This window comes from Dermochelys coriacea, chromosome 3 (assembly GCF_009764565.3).
Source record: "Dermochelys coriacea isolate rDerCor1 chromosome 3, rDerCor1.pri.v4, whole genome shotgun sequence".
NCBI lineage: Eukaryota > Metazoa > Chordata > Testudines > Dermochelyidae > Dermochelys > Dermochelys coriacea.
Window position 1 is genome coordinate 26,273,924 of NC_050070.1, and position 23,010 is coordinate 26,296,933.

General features: G+C 40.0%; 1 protein-coding gene across 4 annotated transcripts in view; it reads left to right on the forward strand.

Annotated features, from left to right (window-relative positions):
* Nucleotides 1-23,010, forward strand: part of NBAS (NBAS subunit of NRZ tethering complex) — a 394,692-nt gene that overhangs the window by 56,943 nt on the left and 314,739 nt on the right. For all 4 annotated transcript variants that reach the window (XM_038394647.2, XM_043510232.1, XM_043510234.1 and 1 more), the window contains 9 exons: nucleotides 7,095-7,158; nucleotides 9,399-9,592; nucleotides 11,332-11,589; nucleotides 14,797-14,922; nucleotides 16,146-16,297; nucleotides 17,753-17,890; nucleotides 18,209-18,287; nucleotides 20,062-20,166; nucleotides 20,558-20,694. In XM_038394647.2, coding sequence (XP_038250575.1) covers nucleotides 7,095-7,158; nucleotides 9,399-9,592; nucleotides 11,332-11,589; nucleotides 14,797-14,922; nucleotides 16,146-16,297; nucleotides 17,753-17,890; nucleotides 18,209-18,287; nucleotides 20,062-20,166; nucleotides 20,558-20,694 — 1,253 coding nt within the window. The remainder of the gene's footprint in view (nucleotides 1-7,094; nucleotides 7,159-9,398; nucleotides 9,593-11,331; nucleotides 11,590-14,796; nucleotides 14,923-16,145; nucleotides 16,298-17,752; nucleotides 17,891-18,208; nucleotides 18,288-20,061; nucleotides 20,167-20,557; nucleotides 20,695-23,010) is intronic.

A 23,010-nucleotide genomic window follows, 5' to 3' on the forward strand; every position in this document is an offset into this window, starting at 1 on the left:
GTAGGATAACTTTAGAGCTCACCAGGAGCTATTGAAAAGTGTGGCTTCTAACCTAGTGCTAGAAGTGGAGGAGCTTAAGGAGTCTACACACAGTGTGAGCAACATCTTGGTTGCAGCAGCCCTGTCAAAGGTGGCCCTGCCCCCTCAATGAAGCCATTATGGGTCCAGTCAGTCCCTATGGCAGACCATATCCTATCTGGCCCCCACTTATACCCCTGCCAAGGGGTATAAATACTTGTATTCCCATCCCCTTCCTGGGTCCCTTGTGGTTGGAGCGGCCAATGAAAGAGACAGGCGAGGGCTGTAAGATGCGTTCCCCAAGCCAAAGGACTCAAAGAAGCTGGATCTGTTTGATAGAAAGATTTATTCTACTGGTGGGTTACAGCTCTGCATCTCCAATCAGCAGACCTTGCTTGGGAGGCATGACTGTAATATCTGGGACTCCATGTCAGAATTCAGGAACTCGCTGCCCCAGGATTCCAGACAGAAATTCTCTGCTTTGGTGGGGGAAAGGAAGACCATAGCCAGGGCCTCCCTCCAGGCTTCCCTAGATGCCCTGACACGGCTACCAGAACAGTGGCATCAGTGGTGGTCATGAGAGGATGCTCCTGGCTCCAATCTTTGGGACTGCCTCCAGAGGTTAAGCAGGCCAATCCGCACCTTCCGTTTGAGGGAATTTCCCTCTTGTCAGCCCAGATGGATGCAAAACTACATGGACTGAAAGATTACAGGGCCATCCTCAGGTCCCTGGACCTTTATCAGTTTAACTTCAGTACCCAGAAAGATAATGGAGCAAATAATTAAGCAATCAGTTTGCAAACGTGTAGAAGATAATAAGGTGATAAGTAACAGTCATCACGGATTAGTCAGGAACAAATTGTGTCAAATGAACCTAGTAGCTTTCTTTGACTGGGTTCAAGCCTTGTGGATAGGGAGGAAGCAGTAGATGTGGTATCTTGACTTTAGTAAGGCTTTTGATACTGTCTCAAATGACCTGCTAAAAACAAACTAGGGAAATACAACCTAGATGGAGCTACTGTAAGGTGGTGTGTAACTGATTTGAAAAACCATTCCCAGAGAGTAGTTATCTGTATTTCACAGTCAAGCTGGAAGGGCATATCAAGTAGGGTCCCTCAGGGATCAGTCCTGAGCCCAGTTCTGTTCAATATCTTCATCAATGATTTAGATAATGGCATAGAGAGTACAATTATAAAGTTTTTGGATGATAGCAAGCTGGGAGGGGTTGCAAGTACTTTGGAGGATAGCATTAAAGTTCAAAATGATCTGGAGAAACTGGAGAAATGGTCTGAAGTAAATACGATGAAATTCAATAAGGACAAATGTTAAGAATTCCACTTAGGAAGGAACAATCAGTTGCACACATACAAAATGGAAAATGACTACCTAGGAAGGAGTACTGCAGAAAGAGATCTGGGGGCCATAGTGGATCACAAGCTATATATGCGTCAACAACATAACACTGTTGCAAAAAAAGCAAACACAATTCTGGGATGTATTAGGAGGAGTATTTGTAAGCAAGACATGAAAAGTAATTCTTCCACTCTACTCCATGCTGATTAAGTCTCAACTGGAGTATTGTGTCCAGTTCTGGGTGCGCATTTCAGGAAAGATTTAAACAAATTGGAGAAAGTCCAGAGAAGAGCTAAATAAATAAATAAAAAAATTAAAGGTCTGGAAAACATCACCGATGAGGGAAGACTGAAAAACTTGGGTTTGTTTAGTCTGGAGAAGACAAGACTGAGAGTGGACATATCAGTTTTCAAGTACATAAAAGGCTGTTACAAGGAGGATGGAAAAAATTGTTCTCCTCAACCTCTGAGGATAGGACAAGAAGCAATGGGGATAAATTGCAGCAAGGGCGGTTTAGGTTGGACATTAGGAAAAACTTTCTAAGTGTCAGGGGGGCTAAGCACTGGAATAAATTGCCCAGTGAGGTTGTGGAATCTCCATCATTGGAGAGTTTTTTAAGAGCAGGTTAGACAAACACCTGTCAGGGATGATCTAGATAATACTTAGTCCTGCATTAGTGAAGGGGACTGGACTAGATAACCTCTCAAGATCCCTTCCATTCCTTTGACTCTAAGATACCCTGGCATTGCAAGGAAGCACTTCAGGCCTCAGCAACCAGTCATCTCAGCTCCATCAACTTGCCTACACCTGTTAAAGAAATGCAGCAGGGGTTATAAGCACAGGCAACCACCCCCTTCCACCTCAGCCTTGTTACTGGGCTTCACATATCTGGGATGCCCCAAACGTAACTTTTGAAGGGGTGCCTGAGGACATTATATCAGTTTCTAATTCTAATAACCAATTCTGCCCCCCTTTTGTTTTCTCAGACTGTCTTTCCTACTTTAGCCCGGCCTGTTCCCTCATCATTTCGGACGGTTGGGTGCCAAGTATGGTGGAGGAAGGTTATTCCCTTCAGCTTTCTTCCACTCCCTCCCCATCCCTCTTCAGTGACCCTTCTCATGAGCAGTTTCTAGTCCTGGAGGTGTAAGCCCTCCTTCGGGTAGGGGCTGTGGAGTAGGTTTCCTCAGAACTTGAGAGCGATAAGGTTTTACTCCTTCTATTTCCTGATCCCGAACGCCAAAGGGGATCTTTGACCCATCCTAGACCTGCTGTGCCTCCACAGTTATCTCAAGAAACTGAGGTTCTGCATGGTCTCCCTGGCCTCCATTATTCCTTCTCTGGATCCAGGGGACTTGTATGCTGCCCTCAACTTGAGAGACAAATATCTCCATTTTCCAGGGCCACAGAAGGTTCCTCAGATTCATTGTAAACCAGACCTACTACCAATTTACTGTCCTCCTTTTTGGCCTGTTGGCCGGGTTTTTACAAAATGCGTGGTGGTGGTGGCTTTACTCAGAAGGCAAGGTGTTCAAGTCTACCTCTTATCTCAATGACTGGCTAATGAAGGGCCAATCCAAGTCTCAGGGGAGAGCCAGCATTTTTCTGGTCTAAGCTACTTTCTGAGCCCTGGGTCTATTGATAAATTAGCAAAAGTCAACTCTCGTTGCCATGCTCAGTTCTACCCAGGCCAGAGCATTCCTCCCATAGGCTCACTTCCCGACAGTGTTGGCTGTGATATCGAAGGTCAAGGCCCACACTGTCATGACAGCCTGTTTCTGCCTCAAACTTTTAGGTCACATGGCCGTGTGCACTTATGTCATGCAACATGCAAGACTGCACCTCAGACCCCTTCAAGCTTGGCTGGCCTTGGTGTACTCACTGAGCCGCCATCACTTGGACTTGGTGGTTACAGTTCCCACCCGGGTCCTCGTTTCCCTCGACTGTGGAAGCATCCCCAATCGGTGCGGGATTCCCTTTGTCACTCCTCAGCCATCAGTATCCCTAATCTTGGATGTGTTCACTCTAGGTTGTGGGGGCTCACCTTGAATACTTCAGGACTCTGGGCCTGTGGTCCTAGGATGAGCTCTCATTGCATATAAATGTCAATTGCTCAGAGCAGTCCACCTAGCGTGCTGGTGTTTCTACCCCAGATTGTGGGCAAAGTAGTGCAAATGCTCATGGACAACACAGCAGCCGTGTTTTACATCAACGGCAGGGAGGGGCATGCTTGTTCACCTTCTGTCAAGAGGCCTTTGAGACTTCTGTGTGAAGCACTCTATGCACCTCGAAGCTTCTCACCTTCTTGGAGCCCAGAACCCTCTGGCAGATCACCTCAGCAGGTCTTTCTTCTCTCACCATGAGTGGTCCCTTCACCCTGACGTAGCTAGGTCCATCCTCCAGAGATGGGGATTTCCTTTTGTTGACTCTCTTCGGAGTCAAGCAGAACAGGAATACCAGCAATTTCGCTCACTGCGGGATCACATGCCAGGCTCCTTACAGATGCCTTCCTACTTCCATTGACAGAGCTCCTGTTTTATGCATTTCCTTTCGTTCCTCGGGTATACAAAGGTCCTTCTGAAAGTCAAGTGAGAAAAAGCAAGGGTGGTTATTCTTATAGCTCCTGCATGGCTGTGCCAAAACTGGTTTGGCACGCTACTGGATCTGTCAGTAGTTGTCCCATTGCTGCTCCCTCCCCTCTCGGACCTGATATTTGCAAGATCACGACCATTTGCTCCACCTGAACGTCAAGGCCCTTCACCTGACCATGTGGAAGCTCCATGGTTGAATCTAGCGGAGCTGGCCTGTTCAGCAGAAGTCCGCCAGGTCTTGCTAGGTAGTATGAAACCATCTACTAGAGTGACTTACCTCACCAAATAGAAGTGTTTATTGGTTTGATCATCCCAACGAGGCCTCTTACCAACTCGTCCACTCTTCCAGTTCAACCTGGAGTAACTGCTCCATCTGAAACAACAGGGCCTAGCCATTTCATCGTTCAAGGTGCATCTAGCGGGAATCTCAGGCTTCCATCCTCCGGTGGACAGTAGGTTGGTCTTAGGTGAAATGTCCATTCGCTTCTTCAAGGGATTAGAGAGACTTTGCATTGAAATTTGTGAACCCATTCCACTGTGGGTTCCTAAACCCTAAACCTGGTCTTCTCAAGACTCATGGGCCATCCCTTTGTGTTGCTGGTATCATGCTCTCCCTCATATCTATCCTAGAAGGTTGCCTTCCTGGTAATGATTACCTCAGCCAGGAGGGTCTCAGAACTCTTGACCCTTATTTCAGAATCCCCATATACAGTGTTAAGGAGAAGGCTCAACTGCACCTCTACCCAGTGTTCCTGCCAAAGGTGGTCTCACAGTTTCACAGTAATCAGGCTATTTTCCTGCCTGTTTTCTTCCCCAAACCACACAAAAATACGGAGGAGCAGCACCTCCATACATTGGAGGTTTGATGTGTCCTGGCCTTCTACGTTGAGAGAACCAAGTCATTCTGTAAATCCACGCAGCTCTTTGGGGCAGGAGCAGACAGGATGATTGGCCTACCAGTTTCGGCCTGGAAAATCTCATCCAGGATTGCTTCCTGCATTCGTATGTGCTATAAGCAGGGGTGTCCCACATCCTGCCATCTTGACAGCCCATTTGACGAGAGCTCAGGCTTTATCTGTCCCAGTTCCTGATCCAAAACATCTGCAGAGAAGTGACCTGAACGTCAGTGCGTACTTTCTCCTCCCACTATGTCATTACTCAGCAGGCTAGGGATGATGCGAAGTTTGGTAGAGCAGTGTTGCAATCTGCATGCCCATGAACTCCGAGCCCACCTCCTTGCGTACTGCTTGAAAGTCCATCTAATGTAGAATGGGCATGAGCAAGCACTCGAAGAAGAAAAAAACGTTATTAACCTTTCCGTAGCTGTTGTCCTTTGTGATGTGATGCTCATTTCCATTCCACAACCCATCCTCCTGTCCATGTCTTGGAGTTAGCTGGCAAGACTGAACTCAGAGGGTGCGGAGCTGTCTGGGGCTCTTATATCAGCGCATGAGTGCTTGGCACCAGAGGGTGCTAGAGCAGCCTGATGGATACCACTGAGGGAAAAATCTCTAGCAACTGCATGCAGCGTGTGCACACCTAACGTAGAATGGACATGAGCAACACATCTCGAAGAGCAACAGCTACAGAAAGGTTTGTAACAGTTTTTTATAGGACAAAACATTTCAGAAATATGCAACTTCTACCTATTTTTTACAGAAGCATTTTGGTTTCATAAAATGTCAGATGAGAACTGGCATGCAAAAAACCAAACAAAAACAAAACCCAGGTGATCCCAATGTGCTTTTGTGTTCCTTTAAAAACAAAAAACAAAAAAAAAAAACCAACCAAATCCCAAACTTTCCACTGCACCGAAACTGGAGCCAGTGTTTCAAGTGTCGAGAGGTGTCCTTTTGGTGTTTGCCCAGAGGTGGGCAAACTACGGCCTGCAAACTACGGCTAGCCCCCAGCCCATCCCCTGCTGGTTCCCGCTCCCCCACAGCCTCAGCTCGCTGTGCTGGCAGCACTCTGGGTGGCGGGGCTGCGAACTCCTGCCGGGCAGTGCGGCTGTGTCCGCCGCCTGCCCTGGTGCTCTAGACTGTGCGGTGGCATGGTTGGTTCTGGCCGGGCGGCACGGCTGCCAGTCCTGGTGCTCTGAGTGGAATGGTAAGGGGCGGGGAGTGGGGGGTTGGATGGGTCAGAGGTTCTGAGGGGGGCAGGCAGGGGGGTGAGAAGTGGGAGGAGGCAGATAGGGGGCGGGGGCCAGGCTGTTTGGGGTGGCACAGCCTTCCATACCCGGCCCTCCATACAGTTTTGGAATGCAGATGTGGCTCTCAGAGTAGGGGTGGGCAAACTTTTTGACCTACCTTCATTGTGTCATACATCCTGACTGTACTCAGTAAATAATAGAAGCTGTTTTTTCTTTCACATACTGTGTGACTTGTGATACCGCACTGTGTGAGATTCAGCATCACTCTCTTACTGTACATCTTTCTATGCTCTTTCCAAGATGAAGAAAAATCTATTCCAGGGCTTAAAGGAAGGAGCTGCAGGTGCACTAAATACTTCTGGTTCCTCTGCTACATTTGTCCTACAAGGGAAATGTTACAGAGATAACCGACTATAACACATGATTCTGGGTTCCTAAGACACAGGGGAATTCAGAGTGACACTTGTGTTCTGTGATTTATAACAAGTAATTGTTCTCTTAAAACTCTTCAAGTTAAACAAATCACATGTAGTTTGGGAAAGTGGGCAGCTTAACTGGCTATCCTGTATTTGAGAAATTCGTGGGTAACCATTGCCCTAGAACGCTGCCTAGATAAGTGAGTCATTGGGTTATCTGTTGATGGATCCTGGTTTCTTATGTGGGACATGGTGCTAGGCAGGATACTGTATTAGATGGACCATTGTTCTGATCCATTGTGCAGTTCCTATATTTCTAAATTAAATATTTAAAGAAAGGGTCTAACTTGTACATCTGACCTAGTGGAGGAAGTTTGAATTTCATTCCAATGAGGATTGAATTTACATAGATGTAGTCTCAGTGATAACAGAACAGTTTAAGAATGGAAAATTGAAGGTGTTACCTTTTGTGAGACATAGTTAGCTATACAGGGGAGAAAATGTTTGCTTTTTAAAGATGATTGCTTGCTAATATAGTTAATGTAACATTCCAACTTAATTTTTTTGTAGCCAGGTTATGATGAGATCAATCCAGATTGGAGACTTTCTACTGAAAAAAGGAAGAAAATAAAAGGTGGGTGGTGTAGTCAAATTATTATCCTAAACATTGATGTTCTGGAAAAAAAATATTTACATTGATTAAAGAACATAACGGTTTTAATTAAAATCTTGCCTAGGATAGTTGCCAAAATTGTGCATCTTTCTTGAATTTTCAGTTCATCCTAGCTTAATGAGTGTCACAATGCAAATGTTTTAAAATCCGCAGTTAGGCATACATTGCAGCTGAAATATCCTTTTATTTATGTTCAGATACTATAGGGCTTTTTCATTCATGATAAATCAGAAGGTTGTGGATTGTGGCTCCATGGAAGGCTTACTGCTCAACAAAAATGTCTGTCTGTCTTGGAAATACATGAAATAATAAACTAGCATGTTGCAGAAATTTGCAGAGCCCACCAGGAAGCCTCTTGGGATATATTGGAGCCTAAGAGAGCAAGCTTCCCAGCTCGGGTCCTCAGAGCTTGGTTTCTAAAGCCTTGGGAGATGGGTGGGCTTTATAGCCCAAGCTCCAGCCCGAACTGCAGCTTCAAAGTGCTGTCTATATAGCTATTTTTAGAGTGCTGGCATGAGAAGATTTGCTCTCGCAGGCTCCAAAATGCTGTGTAGACATACCCTTGTAGTCCACAATGCTAAATACACTTTTCATATTTAATTCAGTCCTTCCCTGCCACACCAGCATGGTGAATTTTAAAAGGCTAGGACAAGTTAGAACACTATCGGAGGTTGGTCTGCCTGCTTGTCTTCAGTTAATATTTTAGCTGAGAGCATGTTTTAATGTACTTCCATTTATAAATGCAGTGTTAATGCCATGCTTGTACATTAGTATATGAACAATGTTTATATAGCCAGTAGTTTCACGGCAAAGAAGCTTCATGGTTCCACTGATACTTCTTGTTACTTTATTTGTATTGCTGTAGTACCTCTGGGTCTCAATCAGAGATCAGGACCGCATTTTTCTAAGGTACTTGTGGTGTCAGCCCCTAAGTGTTTACAGTCTAAGTGACCTAGCATGCACAATCAGAGTAAAAATTTGTATAGGAGAGAAATGGAAAAGTCCAGCTACAAAAAAGTAAAGTTATTTTTGCCCAGTTACATGACTTAATTTAAAACAAACAAAACCCTCTTTGACACCATGCCTGCATGAGATCAGTGAGTGGAAATCTTCCAAGGATGCATACAGGTGGTGTTTCATTATAGTCTTTTTTACCTGCTTAAGTCACTGATTAACTAGATCAGAATAATTTGCAGTAGAAATAACAGCATCTACCTTGTTCTGAGGAAATGGGTTTGGCTAATACAGTTCGTAGCTATAGTATAAAAATCACTGCCAGTTAGTGAGAGGCCAGCATTCTGAACCAGAGAAGAGCCCAAGGGAAATTTGTTGATAAAATATGACTGCAATTTAAAAGCTGCTATTGAAACACTTCTACAATTTCTGATATATACTCTGGTATTATCTATGTAACAAAATTCAAACAACAATCATTCAAAGTGAAAAGAATGAACTGAATTGAAAAGAGTGTGTGCTGTAATATTTAGAAAATAAGGTGATGTCTGTTTTCTCTTAAGGGTGACATCTAACTGCATAAGCAAATAGTTGCCCACAAAATGTAAAATTCTAGATTGTAACTATTTTTAAAATAAAAGGAGTAATTGTGGCACCTTAGAGACTAACAAATTTGTTAGTCTCTGAAGTGCCACAAGTACTCCTTTTCTTTTTGCAAATACAGACTAACACGGCTGCTACTCTGAAACCTATTTTTAAAATGTCATCTTAATAACTATATTTTTTCCCTGTTTGGTTCTCTAAGAGTTCTGTTTTCAGTTGTGGTATGTCCTCCAGCTGGATGCAATTTCTTCTGGATCCCATCCGTAATTCTCTATGCGTTTGTCAAAGAAATTCACTCTTGGTTGTCCTGAGGAATGATGTACCAAATCTTTATTAAATGCTCAAAACCTATCATACTCAGTGCAAGTAAATCAGCTTGCTGTAGATTAGTTTTTTCAAGCAATATTTAAAAAGTAATGCAGTTAAGTCAAAATCTATAACGGTTCAGTTTCACTTTTGTTAATACAGAGTTGACTGTAATTAAAAATACCATTGCTGTAAAATAGAAACTTAGTGAACCAAGGCTGTGTGTGATGCCAATGAATATATTTGTTAAATTGGGTCACCATATGAGATCTTTTAATGATTGAAGTCCTTTCAGTTCTTGTTTTGCTGTTAGAAATGCTTTTTGTTTTCTCTTTTAGATAAAGAATCATATTACCCACTAATGGATGTAAATTGGTGGGCAGAAAATGCTGTGATCTTGGCTCGCTGCTCTGGAGCTTTGACTGTGTCATCTGTGAAAACATTAAAAAACTTACTAGGGAAATCATGTGAATGGTTTGAAAGTTCCCCTCAGGTCACTTCTACTCATGATGGAGGATTTCTAAGCCTGGAGGTAATAAACATATACTAACAATACTAAGAAAACCCTACTGGCGTATAATAAAACCTCACTTTTTTTTTTTTATTTTGCTAATGTGCACAACCCAAAATGTTTATAGGAAAGATGGCCATCTCTCCCACCCTAATAACTGATGCCAAAATGAAATCTTGTCTTACTATGTTTTCATTGCATTTACAAATTGTTTTATCATATGTAGTCTGAAGGATTATCCTAAATCATGAAAGCAAATGGACAAAACAGTTTGAAATTTTTGCTTTTTCAGTTGCCTTCTTTCTGGCTAATGTTCAGAATTTGCTTACTTGCAATGTATTTTCTGGTCATAAGTATAAATAAACAAGGCCCCACTTTATTGAGACATTTGCTTAGTTGAGTATAGATTCTTTGATTTATTTAATTTTGTGCTACTTAGAAAAAATGAGTTTTCTTCAAACTATTTTAATTAGAAGGAAAAATAATCTTGTCCATATGCATGTAATTTTTTTTCATTCTATGATATATACAGTAACAAGAAAATGTGTATCTACAAATTTGTACAGCAAGAATGGCAGTTTGTGTGTATGTTAAAATATATATCTATATTTATATATAATTGTATGAAAAATCCTGCAAACCTTAGTCATACTAAGTCAAGTAAAATTCGCATTGGCCTGAAGTCTCATGGATATTGCGTATGTTTGACTGGAGTGGGGAATACAGTATTTGTCCCTTATTCCTTCTTTGGAGAAGAAATGCTTTTAAAAACAAACTATGTAAAATGTGTTTTTTGTAAAGTTCTTTCATTTGTTTAAATTATGCCAAAAAAAGCCTGCTGCCCTCCATAATAATGTATACTTGCAATTTTTTTTCAATCCAAGCAAGTAAATCTTTGATTTCCCTGTAACATTTTTATGACATGTTGGTCTTACAACATAAGAATGGCCATACTGGATGAGACCAAAGGTCCATCTAGCCCAGTATCCTGTATTCCCACAGTGGCCAATGCCAGGTGCTTCGGAGGGAATGAACAGAACAGGTAATCATCAAGTGATCCATCCCAGTTCCCTTTCCCAAGCAAGACCGATTAAAAACAAAACAAACAAGCCCCAATTACCTTTATATCACAGTTGTTGCATATACTTGTTTCAGAACAGCATAATCGCAATATAAACAAATTTGTTCATATGTCTATTAAAAGATGCATTACTATGGAAATGATGTTAACTAAAAGACCTGAAAAACTTCCTATCACAGGCTTCTTATTCTTCCTTCAGGATGTTAACATTGACCTAATCAGAGAGAAGCTCAGTACATTGATACAGCATTCCAAATAATTGATTAAATATGTGACTTTTCAGTTTGCATACTATTTAACTCAAGTGTTAGCTAACTTTTCTGATAACAGAACTGATATGGATTTCATCTTAGATACCTGCTCTGTATGGCTTCCTGCCTCTGCTAGAGGACACAGAGTCTGACTGGTAGTCCATTGAGAGTTATGGATATCTTTCTGTTAACTTCAGTGGGCTTTGGATCAGGTCTGTAGTCCAGGATGGAGAGCCAAGAAGCATCTTTAAAGTACAAATTTTAGGTTACAAGCTAATGTTTTAATGTGCGGGAGTGAGAGGAGAGGCAGGTCCTTGATCCTGAAGTTGATGTGAAATGTGGATGCTCAGCATTTTCCAGAATGAGGCAGCTTGGGAGCAAGCTAACAACAACATATTGCACTGTTTAAGAATTGCCTTTCTGTGTAGTGCGAGATAAAACTGGCTCCAAAGAGATTACGCTTGGAGAGCAGGCCTGGTGAAGAAGATGAAGGAGAAGATGACTCTGACTCAGATGATGTAACTTCTGCCAAGGCCAGATATTTCAGTTACCTAAAGCAAGGCCTGTATTTTGTGACAGAAATGGAGCGATTTGCTCCTCCACGGAAACGTTCACGTACTATTACAAAGAATTACCGCCTTGTGAGTTTAAGATCTACAACCCCAGAGGAACTTTACCAGAGAAAGGTGAGATTGAGACCCATACACCATAAGACTAGGACAACAATAACGATTAACATAAAATAACTGTTTTTCATAGTTTCATTAACCAGCTTTGATATCTTCCTGTTTTAATTTTTTTCTGTCAATACAAGGATCTAGCCACGTATTTCTAAGGGGTGTATGTGAGTGAGAGAGAAAGAGAGAGAGAGAGAGATATCAACAATACGTAATGTGTCCACCAGCTGGAAGGCACATGATTAAAATAGAGAACCTGCATTAGTGTAATTCAAGTGACAAGTTATTTAAGGATCATTTGAGCAGGAAGTATAAGATTAATTAGACTGTGGATGGTGGGCTAAACTCCCACACATTAGACATTTAAAATTAGATTAGAGAAAGCCCTGGTAAATGTATTCAGTGAAACAATCCTGTATTGGCCAGAGGACAGACTTGATATGCTATCTTATTTCTTTGATTCTGTGGTAATGTCCACTGACATAGATGATATCACGGTTACGAGGCTAGCTGCACCTCTGTCCCCTCTAGTTTTTCTGCATTCCCCCTCCCCCCCGGGTGTTTTTATCAAGATTTTCATATCTAACCTAATCTCCCTTGCTACAGAGTAAGCCATTATTTCTTGTCCTACCTTGAGTGGATGTAGAGAACAGTTGATCCCTGTACTCTTTATAACCGCTCTTAATGAATTTGAAAACTATCAGGTCCCCCCCTCAGTCTTCTTTTCTCAAGACTAAACATGCCCAATTTTTAAAACTTCCCCTTATAGTTCAGGGTTTTAAATATTTTATTGCTTTTGTTGCTCTCTTCTAATCTCTCTTCCTGTTTTCCACATCTTTTCTAAAGTGTAGTGTCCAGAGATGGAAACATTATGGTAGCTGACGCCTTGTCAGTCCAGAGTAGAGCGGGACAATTACCTCCCATGTCTTACTTATGACACTCCTGTTAATACACCCAAGAATGACATTAGCCTTTTATAAAACTGCATCATATTGTTGACCCATATTCAATTTATGATTCACTCTAACCCCCAGATTCTTTTCAGCAGTATTAACACCTAGCCATTCCATTTTGTAGTTGTTCATTTGATTTTTGCCTTCCTAAGTGTAGTACTTTGCCCTTAATCTTAATTGAATTTAATCTTATTGATTTCAGACCAATTTTCCATTTGTCTAGATCATTTTGAATTCTAAGTCTATCCTTCAAAGTGCTTGCAACCCCACCCAGCTTGGTGTCATCTCCAGATTTTGCAAGCATGCTCTCCACCCCATTATCCAAGTCCAAGAAAATATTGAATAGTACGAACCCGGGACTGATGCCCGTGTGACTCCTCCTAGATATATCCTCCCAGCGAACCACTGATAACTACTCTGAGTTCAGTCTTCCAACCAGGTTATCGTAAGTTCATGTAGGCCACATTTTCCTATTTTGCTTATGAGCATGTCATGTAGGACTGTATCAAAAACCTTGCTAAAATCAAGATGTATAATGTTTATTGGTTTCCCCCACCCCACCATCCACTAGGCCAGTAACCCTGTCTAAAAAGGAAATTAGGTTGGTTTGGTATGATTTGTTTTTAACAAATCCATACTGGCTATTCCTTCTAATCCTATTATCTTCTTGGTGCTTACAAATTAATTGTTTGTTTGTTTGTTCCAGTGTCTTTCCAGGTATTAAAGTTGGGCTGACCAGTGTATAATTCGCTGGCTCCTCTTAGTTCTGTCTTTTAAATGTAGCTATTATATTCGCTCTTCTCCAGTCTGCTGGTATTGCACCTATCCTCGGTGCGATCTCAAAGATAAGGCTAATGGGTCTGAGATTGCTTCAGCTAGTTCCTTAAGTACCCTAGAACGAATTTCATCAGGTTCTGCCAACTTGAATACATTTAATTTACCTAAATATTCTTTAACCTGTTCTTTCCTTATTTTGGCTTGCGTTCCTTCCCCTTTCTTGTTATAGTAATTGTGTTGAGTATCTCATCACCATTAATCTTTTTACTGAAGATGGAAGCAAAATAGGCATTAAACCCATCAGCCTTATTGATGTCATCAGTTTTTAGGTCTCCTTTCCCACTAAGTAAAGAACTTACACTTTCCCTTGTTTTTCTCTTGCTCATAATATATTTAAGGAACCTCTTTTTATTGCCTTTTATGTCGCTTGTTAGGTGTAACTCATTTTGTGCCTTAGCCTTTCTGATTTTATACCTATGTGCTTATGCTATTCTTTTGTATTCCTCTTACCAATTTGTCTGTGTTTCCCCATTTTTGTAGGATTCCTTTTTGATTTTCTGGTCATTAAAGAGCTCCTGATGGAGTCGTGATGGCCTCTTACTGTCTTTTCTATCTTCTCTTCTCATTGAGGTAGTTTGCAGTTATTCCTTTAACTTTGTATCCTTGAGAAATTGCCAACTCTCCTGAACTCATTTTTCCCTTGTTTTTTACTTCCCCTGGGACCTTACCTCTGTTTGTTGAGTCGGTTAAAATCTGCTTTTTTTAAAGTTCATTGTCCTTATTCAGCTGCTCTTACTCCTTCTTCTTTTTAGAATCATGATCTCATTTCATGGTCACTTTCACTCAAATTGCCTTCCACCCTCAGGTTCGCTCCTAGGGTGGATTTGCACAGTTCTCTCAATCTTAGACCAAGTCCTGAGCTACAGTACCTTGTGTATCAACTGCTTAACAGCAGGCCCAGTTTAATTTTGGCATAGAAGACTGTGACCAGTAGTGAATATAGTGGCCAGATACTTCTTTAAACCTATGTATTATTATTATTTTTTTTTTTTTTTGAAAAAGGACCAAAACATGTACAGAAAAAGGATTTTAAAACAACACGAAGTTGATACACGTCTATTGTCTAAGGCTTACTTGATGGTAACTTATGCTGGTTTAACTTCTTCATACCCTCCCGTTGGGTGTGAACGTCACTGTTTTCCCTGAACAACTCCACCTTCTTTGAGAAAGGGTTCCTTTTTAAATCTGCCACAGTTCTTAGCTCTCCAGTATGCACGTGCCTTTTCCTGTTCTGGGATTGTCGCTTAACAGCCCTGGGTGTTTGTGGAGAATTTGATATCTTGAGACATTATTTTTCTTTCCTACTTGTTTTTCCTTTTGGATCCCTATTTAATTACACTATATATACACACACACACTATTCACAAATAATTGCAGAGCAACTCCATTCCATCAAAGATGTTTATGTTCATGTACTTTGTTTTAGATTGATAATGAAGAATATGGTGAAGCTTTATCTTTGGCTCAAGCATATGGTCTAGACTCTGATCTTGTATATCAAAGACAGTGGAGGAAATCAACTGTTAACATTGCTTCTATTCAAGACTACCTGGTATGTTTTTTAAGTTGAAAGAAATTTCTTAATATCCTTGTAGAAACTGAAATCGTGTTCTAATTTATGTAACAAATGTTGGCGCCAGTTTGAAGAGTTGACCTTCATGAATTTCACCTAATGCAGAAGGGACTCGCCTTCTTAAATTCACTAGGGGCCGGACCTAAAGCCCATTGAAGCCTCCCCAAAAAGGTTCCTATTTTGTTCAGTGTGCTTGGGAAGAAAATAATGCATCAAGATGGTGACTTCAGGTTGTCTTATTTCGTTGAAGGTATTGGTATTGTTGGCTTATGAGCCTCAGATAATTTAAAGGTGAAGTTCTGTTGCTAAATTAGCATTATCTCTACGCCAAATGCTAATTGAAAAAGTGCCCATAGTAATATTGTACTAGCAGTTGTTCTGCATATGTTATCTAGAACATGCACTGGAACACCTCATTGTGTAATCTTTCATTTCTAGATCACATAAACAGCACTTACTGAAGGAGATGATGCTGAAAATGGCTTTTGAAGATGGCCATATAGTACACTGAGTTGGGAGTAATTATATGCTGTTATCAGACTGTAGAATTTTCAGTCAGCACAGAGCTGCCATACTGACTACGGAGAAGAGTTAGAGTCTGAGATCCAGGATAATTAGGTTCTATTTCTAGTTCTGTGTCTGAATTGTTGGGTGACCTTTATCAAGTCACTTGACATCTGTACCTCAGTTTTCTCTTCTATAAATTGGGAAAAACATCTTTTGTACAGTGCTTTGTGATCCTTACATGGAAGAACAGTATTACTTTATTATGTATTGGTTTCAAGTGTAGTCTATCTTGCTACCAAAAGCAATGGTTAGAGATTTAGGAACTCCGAAATTTAAACAAACTGCTTCTGTCCGCTAGTCAGCAAAGATTTATTAGAGTGCTGTAGTGAGGTCTCATTCTACTAATTGATTAATGCTAACCAATATACTGAAGTTCATTACTGATAGATTAGGAAATACTATAAATAAAACTAGGCTGTAGTTTTTCAAAACAAATATTTTTGATGCATTTTCCTTGCTTTTTTTACTGGTTGATTCCCTTGTTTAATTCACGTTGAGTCTCCCAGTCACCAGAGTAAATTGACAAGGCTCTAAATGGAAGAGAGGCAGACTGAAAAAATGGAAGACACTAATCTCAGTGCTTTGAGCTATTAAATATTGCACTATGTTTACTTCTCACTTTGTCATTTGGTTAGAGTAAAATTAAGAAACGGTCCTGGGTTCTTCATGAATGCCTGGAAAGAGTTCCTGAGAATGTGGATGCTGCCAAAGAGTTGCTGCAATATGGTTTAAAAGGTACAGACTTGGAGGCTCTCATAGCTATTGGAAAAGGAGAAGATGGTGGCAGGTTTGTTGGAATAATTTTTGTGTATCCTGTTTTAGTGCTTTGGACTTATGCAGTGAATTGTCAGTTAACTACAAACTGAAATCTTAAGAGATTTTGTAGGACACATGGTTTTTAAAATATGTTCCCATAAGAATAGCTGTAACCAATACTAAAGATAGCAGTCAAGTTCCCTCATGAATGAAAATAAAAAAAATTGTGACCTCAGAAGTTGAATGCAATAGAGAGGAAGTGAATATATAGACAATAATATGGAAGTCAGCACAAAATATTTCCAAAATTCGGCTTCTACTTGGAACAGATTCCTGTGTTGATGTTCTTAGACTAGTTTGAACCACAGTGTTTACTCCTGGGAGACTTCTGCGCCAAAAAATTAAAAATTATGTGCACAATGTTTAAGAATTGTGTACATTTTATTTGTCAAAATAATCAATATAATCATGCCAGTTTCAACTATTTTGGTAATTTATTTTAAAATACATGTCATCAACTATGTTTGCAACAGACAACAAAAAGATTCAGGAAATGTTTTTTGACAAATAGATTGCTTACTATGCTTATTAATACAGAATACTGAGTAATAATTCATGTAAACTACAATACAGAAATGTATTTCCCACACCCACAGCAGCCTTATGTGTCCCATTTTGTCTGTCCCCTCCATATCCCACGCCTCCTGACGAGGCCCCAGAGGCAGGGCGCTATGAGAAAGGTGGCCTCTGCTCTCTCCCTACCCGCAGTTGGGGTTGTCCTGTGAGTGGATGCTCTGTTCTGGTGCCACAGTGGCCCCTGGTGGGCGAAAGGCATAACTGCAGCACCTTTCTGGCAGGATGTATTTTCTGTAGTGGGGGGGGTGGAAATTCTTCATGGCACATGAATTCTGTGTGTGTGCAGTGGCACAGAATTCCCCGAAGTGTTAAGTGCTGAATTAGCCTATTTAAAATAGCTGCTTTTGCCTTCATTCTTAAGCTGTGTAGGTAAAATTAAAAAAAAATGCATCAGAGAAACAAAACGTGGTCTGGATCTGTCTTCTGTACAGAAGTTTGAAGAAAACACAAATGCAGGTCATTCTGTAATGATTCAATACAGTGGTGATATGTAAATGCTTCTTGGGTATATATGTAATAACTACCACGTATAGCAGTAGGTGCTGTGGAAATACTATAGTGTCAGGAACTCTGTTGCTCGTAGAATTGTAAAGTTTTAACAGATGAAAACCTTGTGTATTTTGTGAAGAAAATGTGAAGAATGTCTTCCCTATTATTGCAGATACTGAGAATAGACCACTTAAGCTCACAATAGCAAAATTGTTTTTCAGATAATTAATTCGTTGTCAGTTTCAGTAAAAATCAATTCAGATACAAAAGATACAGATGGAAAGTTGTGTAAAATCTGTTGACTGAATAACCAGCTCTTCATATCTTTTTATCAACATGGATTTTTGTTTCTTTCTGCCAGATTTATCTTACCTGGAGAGGTGGACCTTGATGAAGTACCCTATGAAGAATTTTTGACACCTGATGAAGAAGCAGAAAATAGAAAGGAAAGGGAAACTAGAAAGCATGAAGAACTGCTTCTATCAGTGAACTTCTCAAAGTAAATGATATGTCAGGGATAGTTTTGCTTAAATTCATGGGTTTATAAATACATAATCTCAAGGCCATAATTATCTTAATACATTGTACTTCTTCTTTGGACAATGGTTAAAATTTTGATCAGCAGTCCATTATGAAAGTTTTCAGTTTATTGAATTTCTTGTTATGCTTCCAATATATGGGTCTGATGAAACATTTTTTGTCTTGTTGCTTTTGAATAAATCTGTTTGTTTGTTTTTTAAATAGAAGTCTATCTATGATGATGTGCTGTACCAATCTTGAAAATGTAGTGATCTCTTTCTCTCTCTCTTCAAAACAGACTAACACTGGAACAAAAGGAACTTTCTCGAAGCAGGCTGAAATTATTAAGTTATTTAGATAGACTTGCAACTTATGAGGTGAGGAGATGGGGTTAAGTCCTTAGATCCTGTCTTGTGAATAGCTTATGTTGTTTCACTGATTTATTTTGTTCTATTTTCAATCTTCTCTATTAGATACCATTGTTTCATCCTGTATTTGTTTGCAGTAATTAAAAAATATACCTGTTGTGCTTAGAAACATTGAATGGGTATAATATTATTGAGATCTTTGATTGTGAAAATGGGAAACATAATGTGTCTCTGGGGGAAAAAAGCTTGTGAAGAAAATGCATTACCATGTATCCCCTGCATCAGTGGTACAGACAATATAATAGTTAATGTAGAGCCATTCAGATATACCACTCTATCATGTAAATCTGCTCTGAGAATTTTTCATGAGACAATGTCTGAGCCCTTTCTATACTAGCAATTTACAGCAAAAGCCAAGCCACAGTGACAGAAATACCAGTTTACCCTTTCAAATACAGACACACACACAGTTAGCGGCTACGTTAGATTCTACTGGAAGCAAAACACTTGAAATTTACAATAAACTTGTATGGTAGTAATTTAAGCTTAAAAGTGTTGAGTTGCTACATTCATTTGAGGTTTGAAACTAAACATTGAAATGGATTCCCCCCATATATGAAATTTCACTTAGTTTGACCAAAGCTAGTGGATTACATGGAATTCAGATTGATTCACAAATTTTAAATTCCCAACTCTCTCTCTCTCTCACAAGTTTAAACAGTCATTAATGATTTTTTTTATTCTACTTAAATGGACACCATCCACTTGAAATCTAGAGAATAAAAAAAAAATCAGTAAAAAGCTTCAGATAGGACAACTGCTCCTATCATCTTGGTGTGTGTGTGTGTGGTTTTACAGTCACAATAGCTAACTGTTTGTTTTTCAATTTTTTTTCTTTGTTGCTATGTGAAACACCCACAGAAATGGCAGGGAGGGGTATTATTGTGGGGAAGCAGTGCAACTGGCTATATATAGAGTACTGTGAAATGTACAGAGTAAACTGATGAAACAAAATTTGTGACTCTTAACAATTGTAAGCAAAAAACAAACAAACAAACCAAAAGTGTCCATTCTCAAGTTGATAATGTCTTTTTAAAGTTAAGTATGTACATATTATACCTCCAGGTATTTCTAGAAATTGTTCTTTATTCCAAAAATATTTAGAATATTAAATCTTAATTGCTTAGCCAACTACTAAGACTTCAAAGATGAGTGTTACAGTTAGAATACTTATATGTACAGTGTGACAGTGGAAATGATAGAAATTTACATTAATCATAAATTGATTCTATAGATCAGTGGTTCCCAAACTTGTTCCGCTGCTTGTGCAGGGAAAGACCCTGGCGGGCTGGGCTGGTTTGTTTACCTGCCGCATCCACAGGTTCGGCTGATCCTGGCTCCCAGTGGCCGCGGTTCGCTGCTCTAGACCAATGGGAGCTGCTGGAAGCGGCGGCCAGTATGTTCCTTGGCCCGCGCCTCTTCCAGCGGCTCCCATTGGCCTGGAGCAGCAAACCGCGGCCACTGGGAGCCTCAGTCAGCCAAACCTGCAGACACAGCAGGTAAATAAATTTGCCCGCCCGCCAAGGGCTTTCCCTGCACAAGCGGTGCAACAAGTTTGGGAACCACTGCTGTAGATAAACATTTCTAGAATAACATACTGAGCTATATTAGTTTTTGACTAATGTAAGTGTCTACTCCTTAGTTAATCTGAGATGCAAGAATTTCAATATGACTTTTATCAACATACTTAAATCATTTTTATTAAACCTTTTTTTTTTTTAAGGAAATCCTTGGAGGGCCTCATGCAGCTGAGCAGAGATATGATGCTGAATTCTTCAAGAAGTTCCGAAATCAGAATATTGTACTTTCAGCAAGAACTTATGCTCGGGTATCGGTATTTATTTTTTTCTCAAAAGTTTAAATTGCTGTTTTTGTTAGAACTAATTAAATCCCCATCACCACATACTGAAATTCACCCAATTTATTGTTTTTTTTCCTGTTGAAGCTATGAGAGATTGTAAAAATAGGAATAATATATCTTGAATGTTGTATTTGATTAGCTTTGTCTGACTGTAAAATGGGACAAGATTCCTCTGCTCTGCCAAGATTCCAGATTATGAAAACTTTTCAAGTAAATAAATGTTTTAGTCACTCATCTTTTTTAAAAATGCATGATGAAATCAGAATTGTAGTGTTTGCTGAGCAGTAATTGGTAAGCAGAATCATTCTTAAACTGTTTTCATAGTGTAAAACAGAATATTTTATATTTTCTGGTGTAGGAAAGCAATGTGAGAGCCCTAGAGATCTTGTTTACGTACCATGGTTCAGACTTGCTTCCCCATCGGCTGGCAATTCTCTCTAATTTTCCAGAGACCTCCTCACCACATGAGTATTCTTTTTTGCTGCCTGAAGCCTGGTAAGAAAGCACTCTCTCAATATCAGTTACTGGACTGCATTTTCTTTTTAGAACTTGTTGAGAGATTTTATTCTAAAAGTGTGGCTGTAAACTTACACACACACACTCAGTTTTCAAATTGTTTTTATATAACTGTTGTATACAATTGTTTTGTTTCGCTGTTGACCAGCATTGAGAGAGTACTCTGGAATTTACTTATGGAATCTCTTTACTTTCTAAGTTTCTAAGTTTTCACTTTGTCTTATCAAATCACTCAGTGCAAAAAGGTAAGAATCGGTGGCTTTCTGCCTCTTGCTTGCAGAGATTTTTCAGGATGTATGGTAAATCTTTAGGTGTTGAGAGCATTTAAATGTACTTACCTCCTTTTCACATAATAAGCCCTATCAGGGGAAGTGTCCACTCTGACTTCCCTTAAGAAGCCCTGTCTAGCACTCTTTACAATTTATCAAATGCTATGCTTCAGGGGTTCATGTGAGTCTTTCCATAATTCATTTGTAACATGCATTGAGGTCCTCAGATGTAAGGCACAATAGAAATACAAATTATTAATATACATTCTTTAAATTAAGGAATAACTGATATGTGGAAATTTTACCTGTTGCTACTGACCTTAAAGTGACTCAAGAAACTTGGCAGACTACCTCAGAGGAAGAGACCATGAGGACAATAGTCTAAAATTCAGATTTCACATACAACATGGTTTTTAAATTAGGTTTTAATTCCTTCATCTTCCGCTTTATGAGAGATCTCCCAGATCCAACATCAGAAAACTTGAATTTTCTTCAGAATTCCCTAAATGATCCGTTTTCATCTCTTTTGACATCTGTAGATACTGTGGGATGCTTTGACATGTTTTCTGAGTCTGTCATTGATTGTGAAGCTATTACCACAATCTATGAAGATGTGGTGAAATTTACTGATGGGTTCTGTATGACTCCTTGTCTCCCAGGCAAAACTTCAAGACCATAGATTTCTCTTTTGTGACAGGGTCGGGCCGGATGGCTACAGGAGAGTAATAGAAGACAGATATATTAGCCCCAGGTTAAGTAGGTCCTTTTTCCCTGGGTAAGGTACACGGAAGGTTCCAGAACAATCAGGAACCTTCTGGAGACAATTAAGACAGACAGGCTGATTAGAACACCTGCAGCCAATCAAGAAGCTACTAGAATCAATTAAGGCAGGCTAATCAAGGCACCTGGGTTTAAAAAAGGAGCTCACTTCAGTTTGTGGTGCGCGTGTAAGGAGCTGGGAGGAAGAGGCGCTAGGAGCTGAGAGTGAGAACGCATACTGTTGGACGACTGAGAAGTACAAGCATGATCAGACACCAGGAGGAAGGTCCTATAGTGAGGATAAAGAAGGTGTTGGGAGGAGGCCATGGGGAAGTAGCCGAGGGAGTTGTAGCTGTCGCACAGTTGTTCCAGGAGGCACTCTAGACAGCTGCATTCCACAGGACCCTGGGCTGGAACCCGTAGTAGAGGGCGGGCCCGGGTTCCCCCCAAACCTCGCAACTCCTGGTCAGACACTGGAGGAGTTGACCTGGACTGTGCATTCACAAAAATGGCCAAACTGAGGGCTACCGTGAAACTCCAAGGCGAGCAAATCCGCCAATAAGCGCAAGACCCACCAAGGTAGAGGAGGAACTTTGTCACACTGTATAAAAGCTTATGAACAAGGCTATTCTTTTTTCCTGGATTAAATACAGCCAAGTACTATATCTCAGTTTCTGAGAAAAGAATGGAAAACCTAATTTCTCTGGTATTGCAATAACAATGCTTTATAATCATAAAGAAATAATTTTCAACAGACTCCTTTTGAGTGTCTGACTAAAACATATATTAATTCTGCTTTAATGAGTACTTACTGTTTTTTTTCCTTTTGGAAATTGCCATTATATATACAACATACATAAGGAATAGGTTCTCTAGCATAACTGATCTAAAACCACCAAAACATTTTGTGCTACACACTTTTTTTACTGGTAACTACTTCAAGATATTTCATACTATATCTGAATGAAACAGAAGTCGTATGAGATTTTCTTTGTAACTTTAAGCTTTTGGAACAAAAACAGGCTGTCGTCATAGTGCCTTTCGTTAATATTTTCAGATCTCTCAATCTTTGCAAGTTGACTTGAGGAATATTTCTCATTTGGGAAGAAATTGATTGACTTCTGAAAACTGTGAAATGGGATTTTAGTCTGTTTAGCCTCCAGTATCTACTGTATTTAAGCAGTTATTAAGAAAAAATATTACTTTAGACAGCAGCATAATACAAATAAAAAAACTAAAAGATAGTTGTGTAATTGCCTAATTTAGA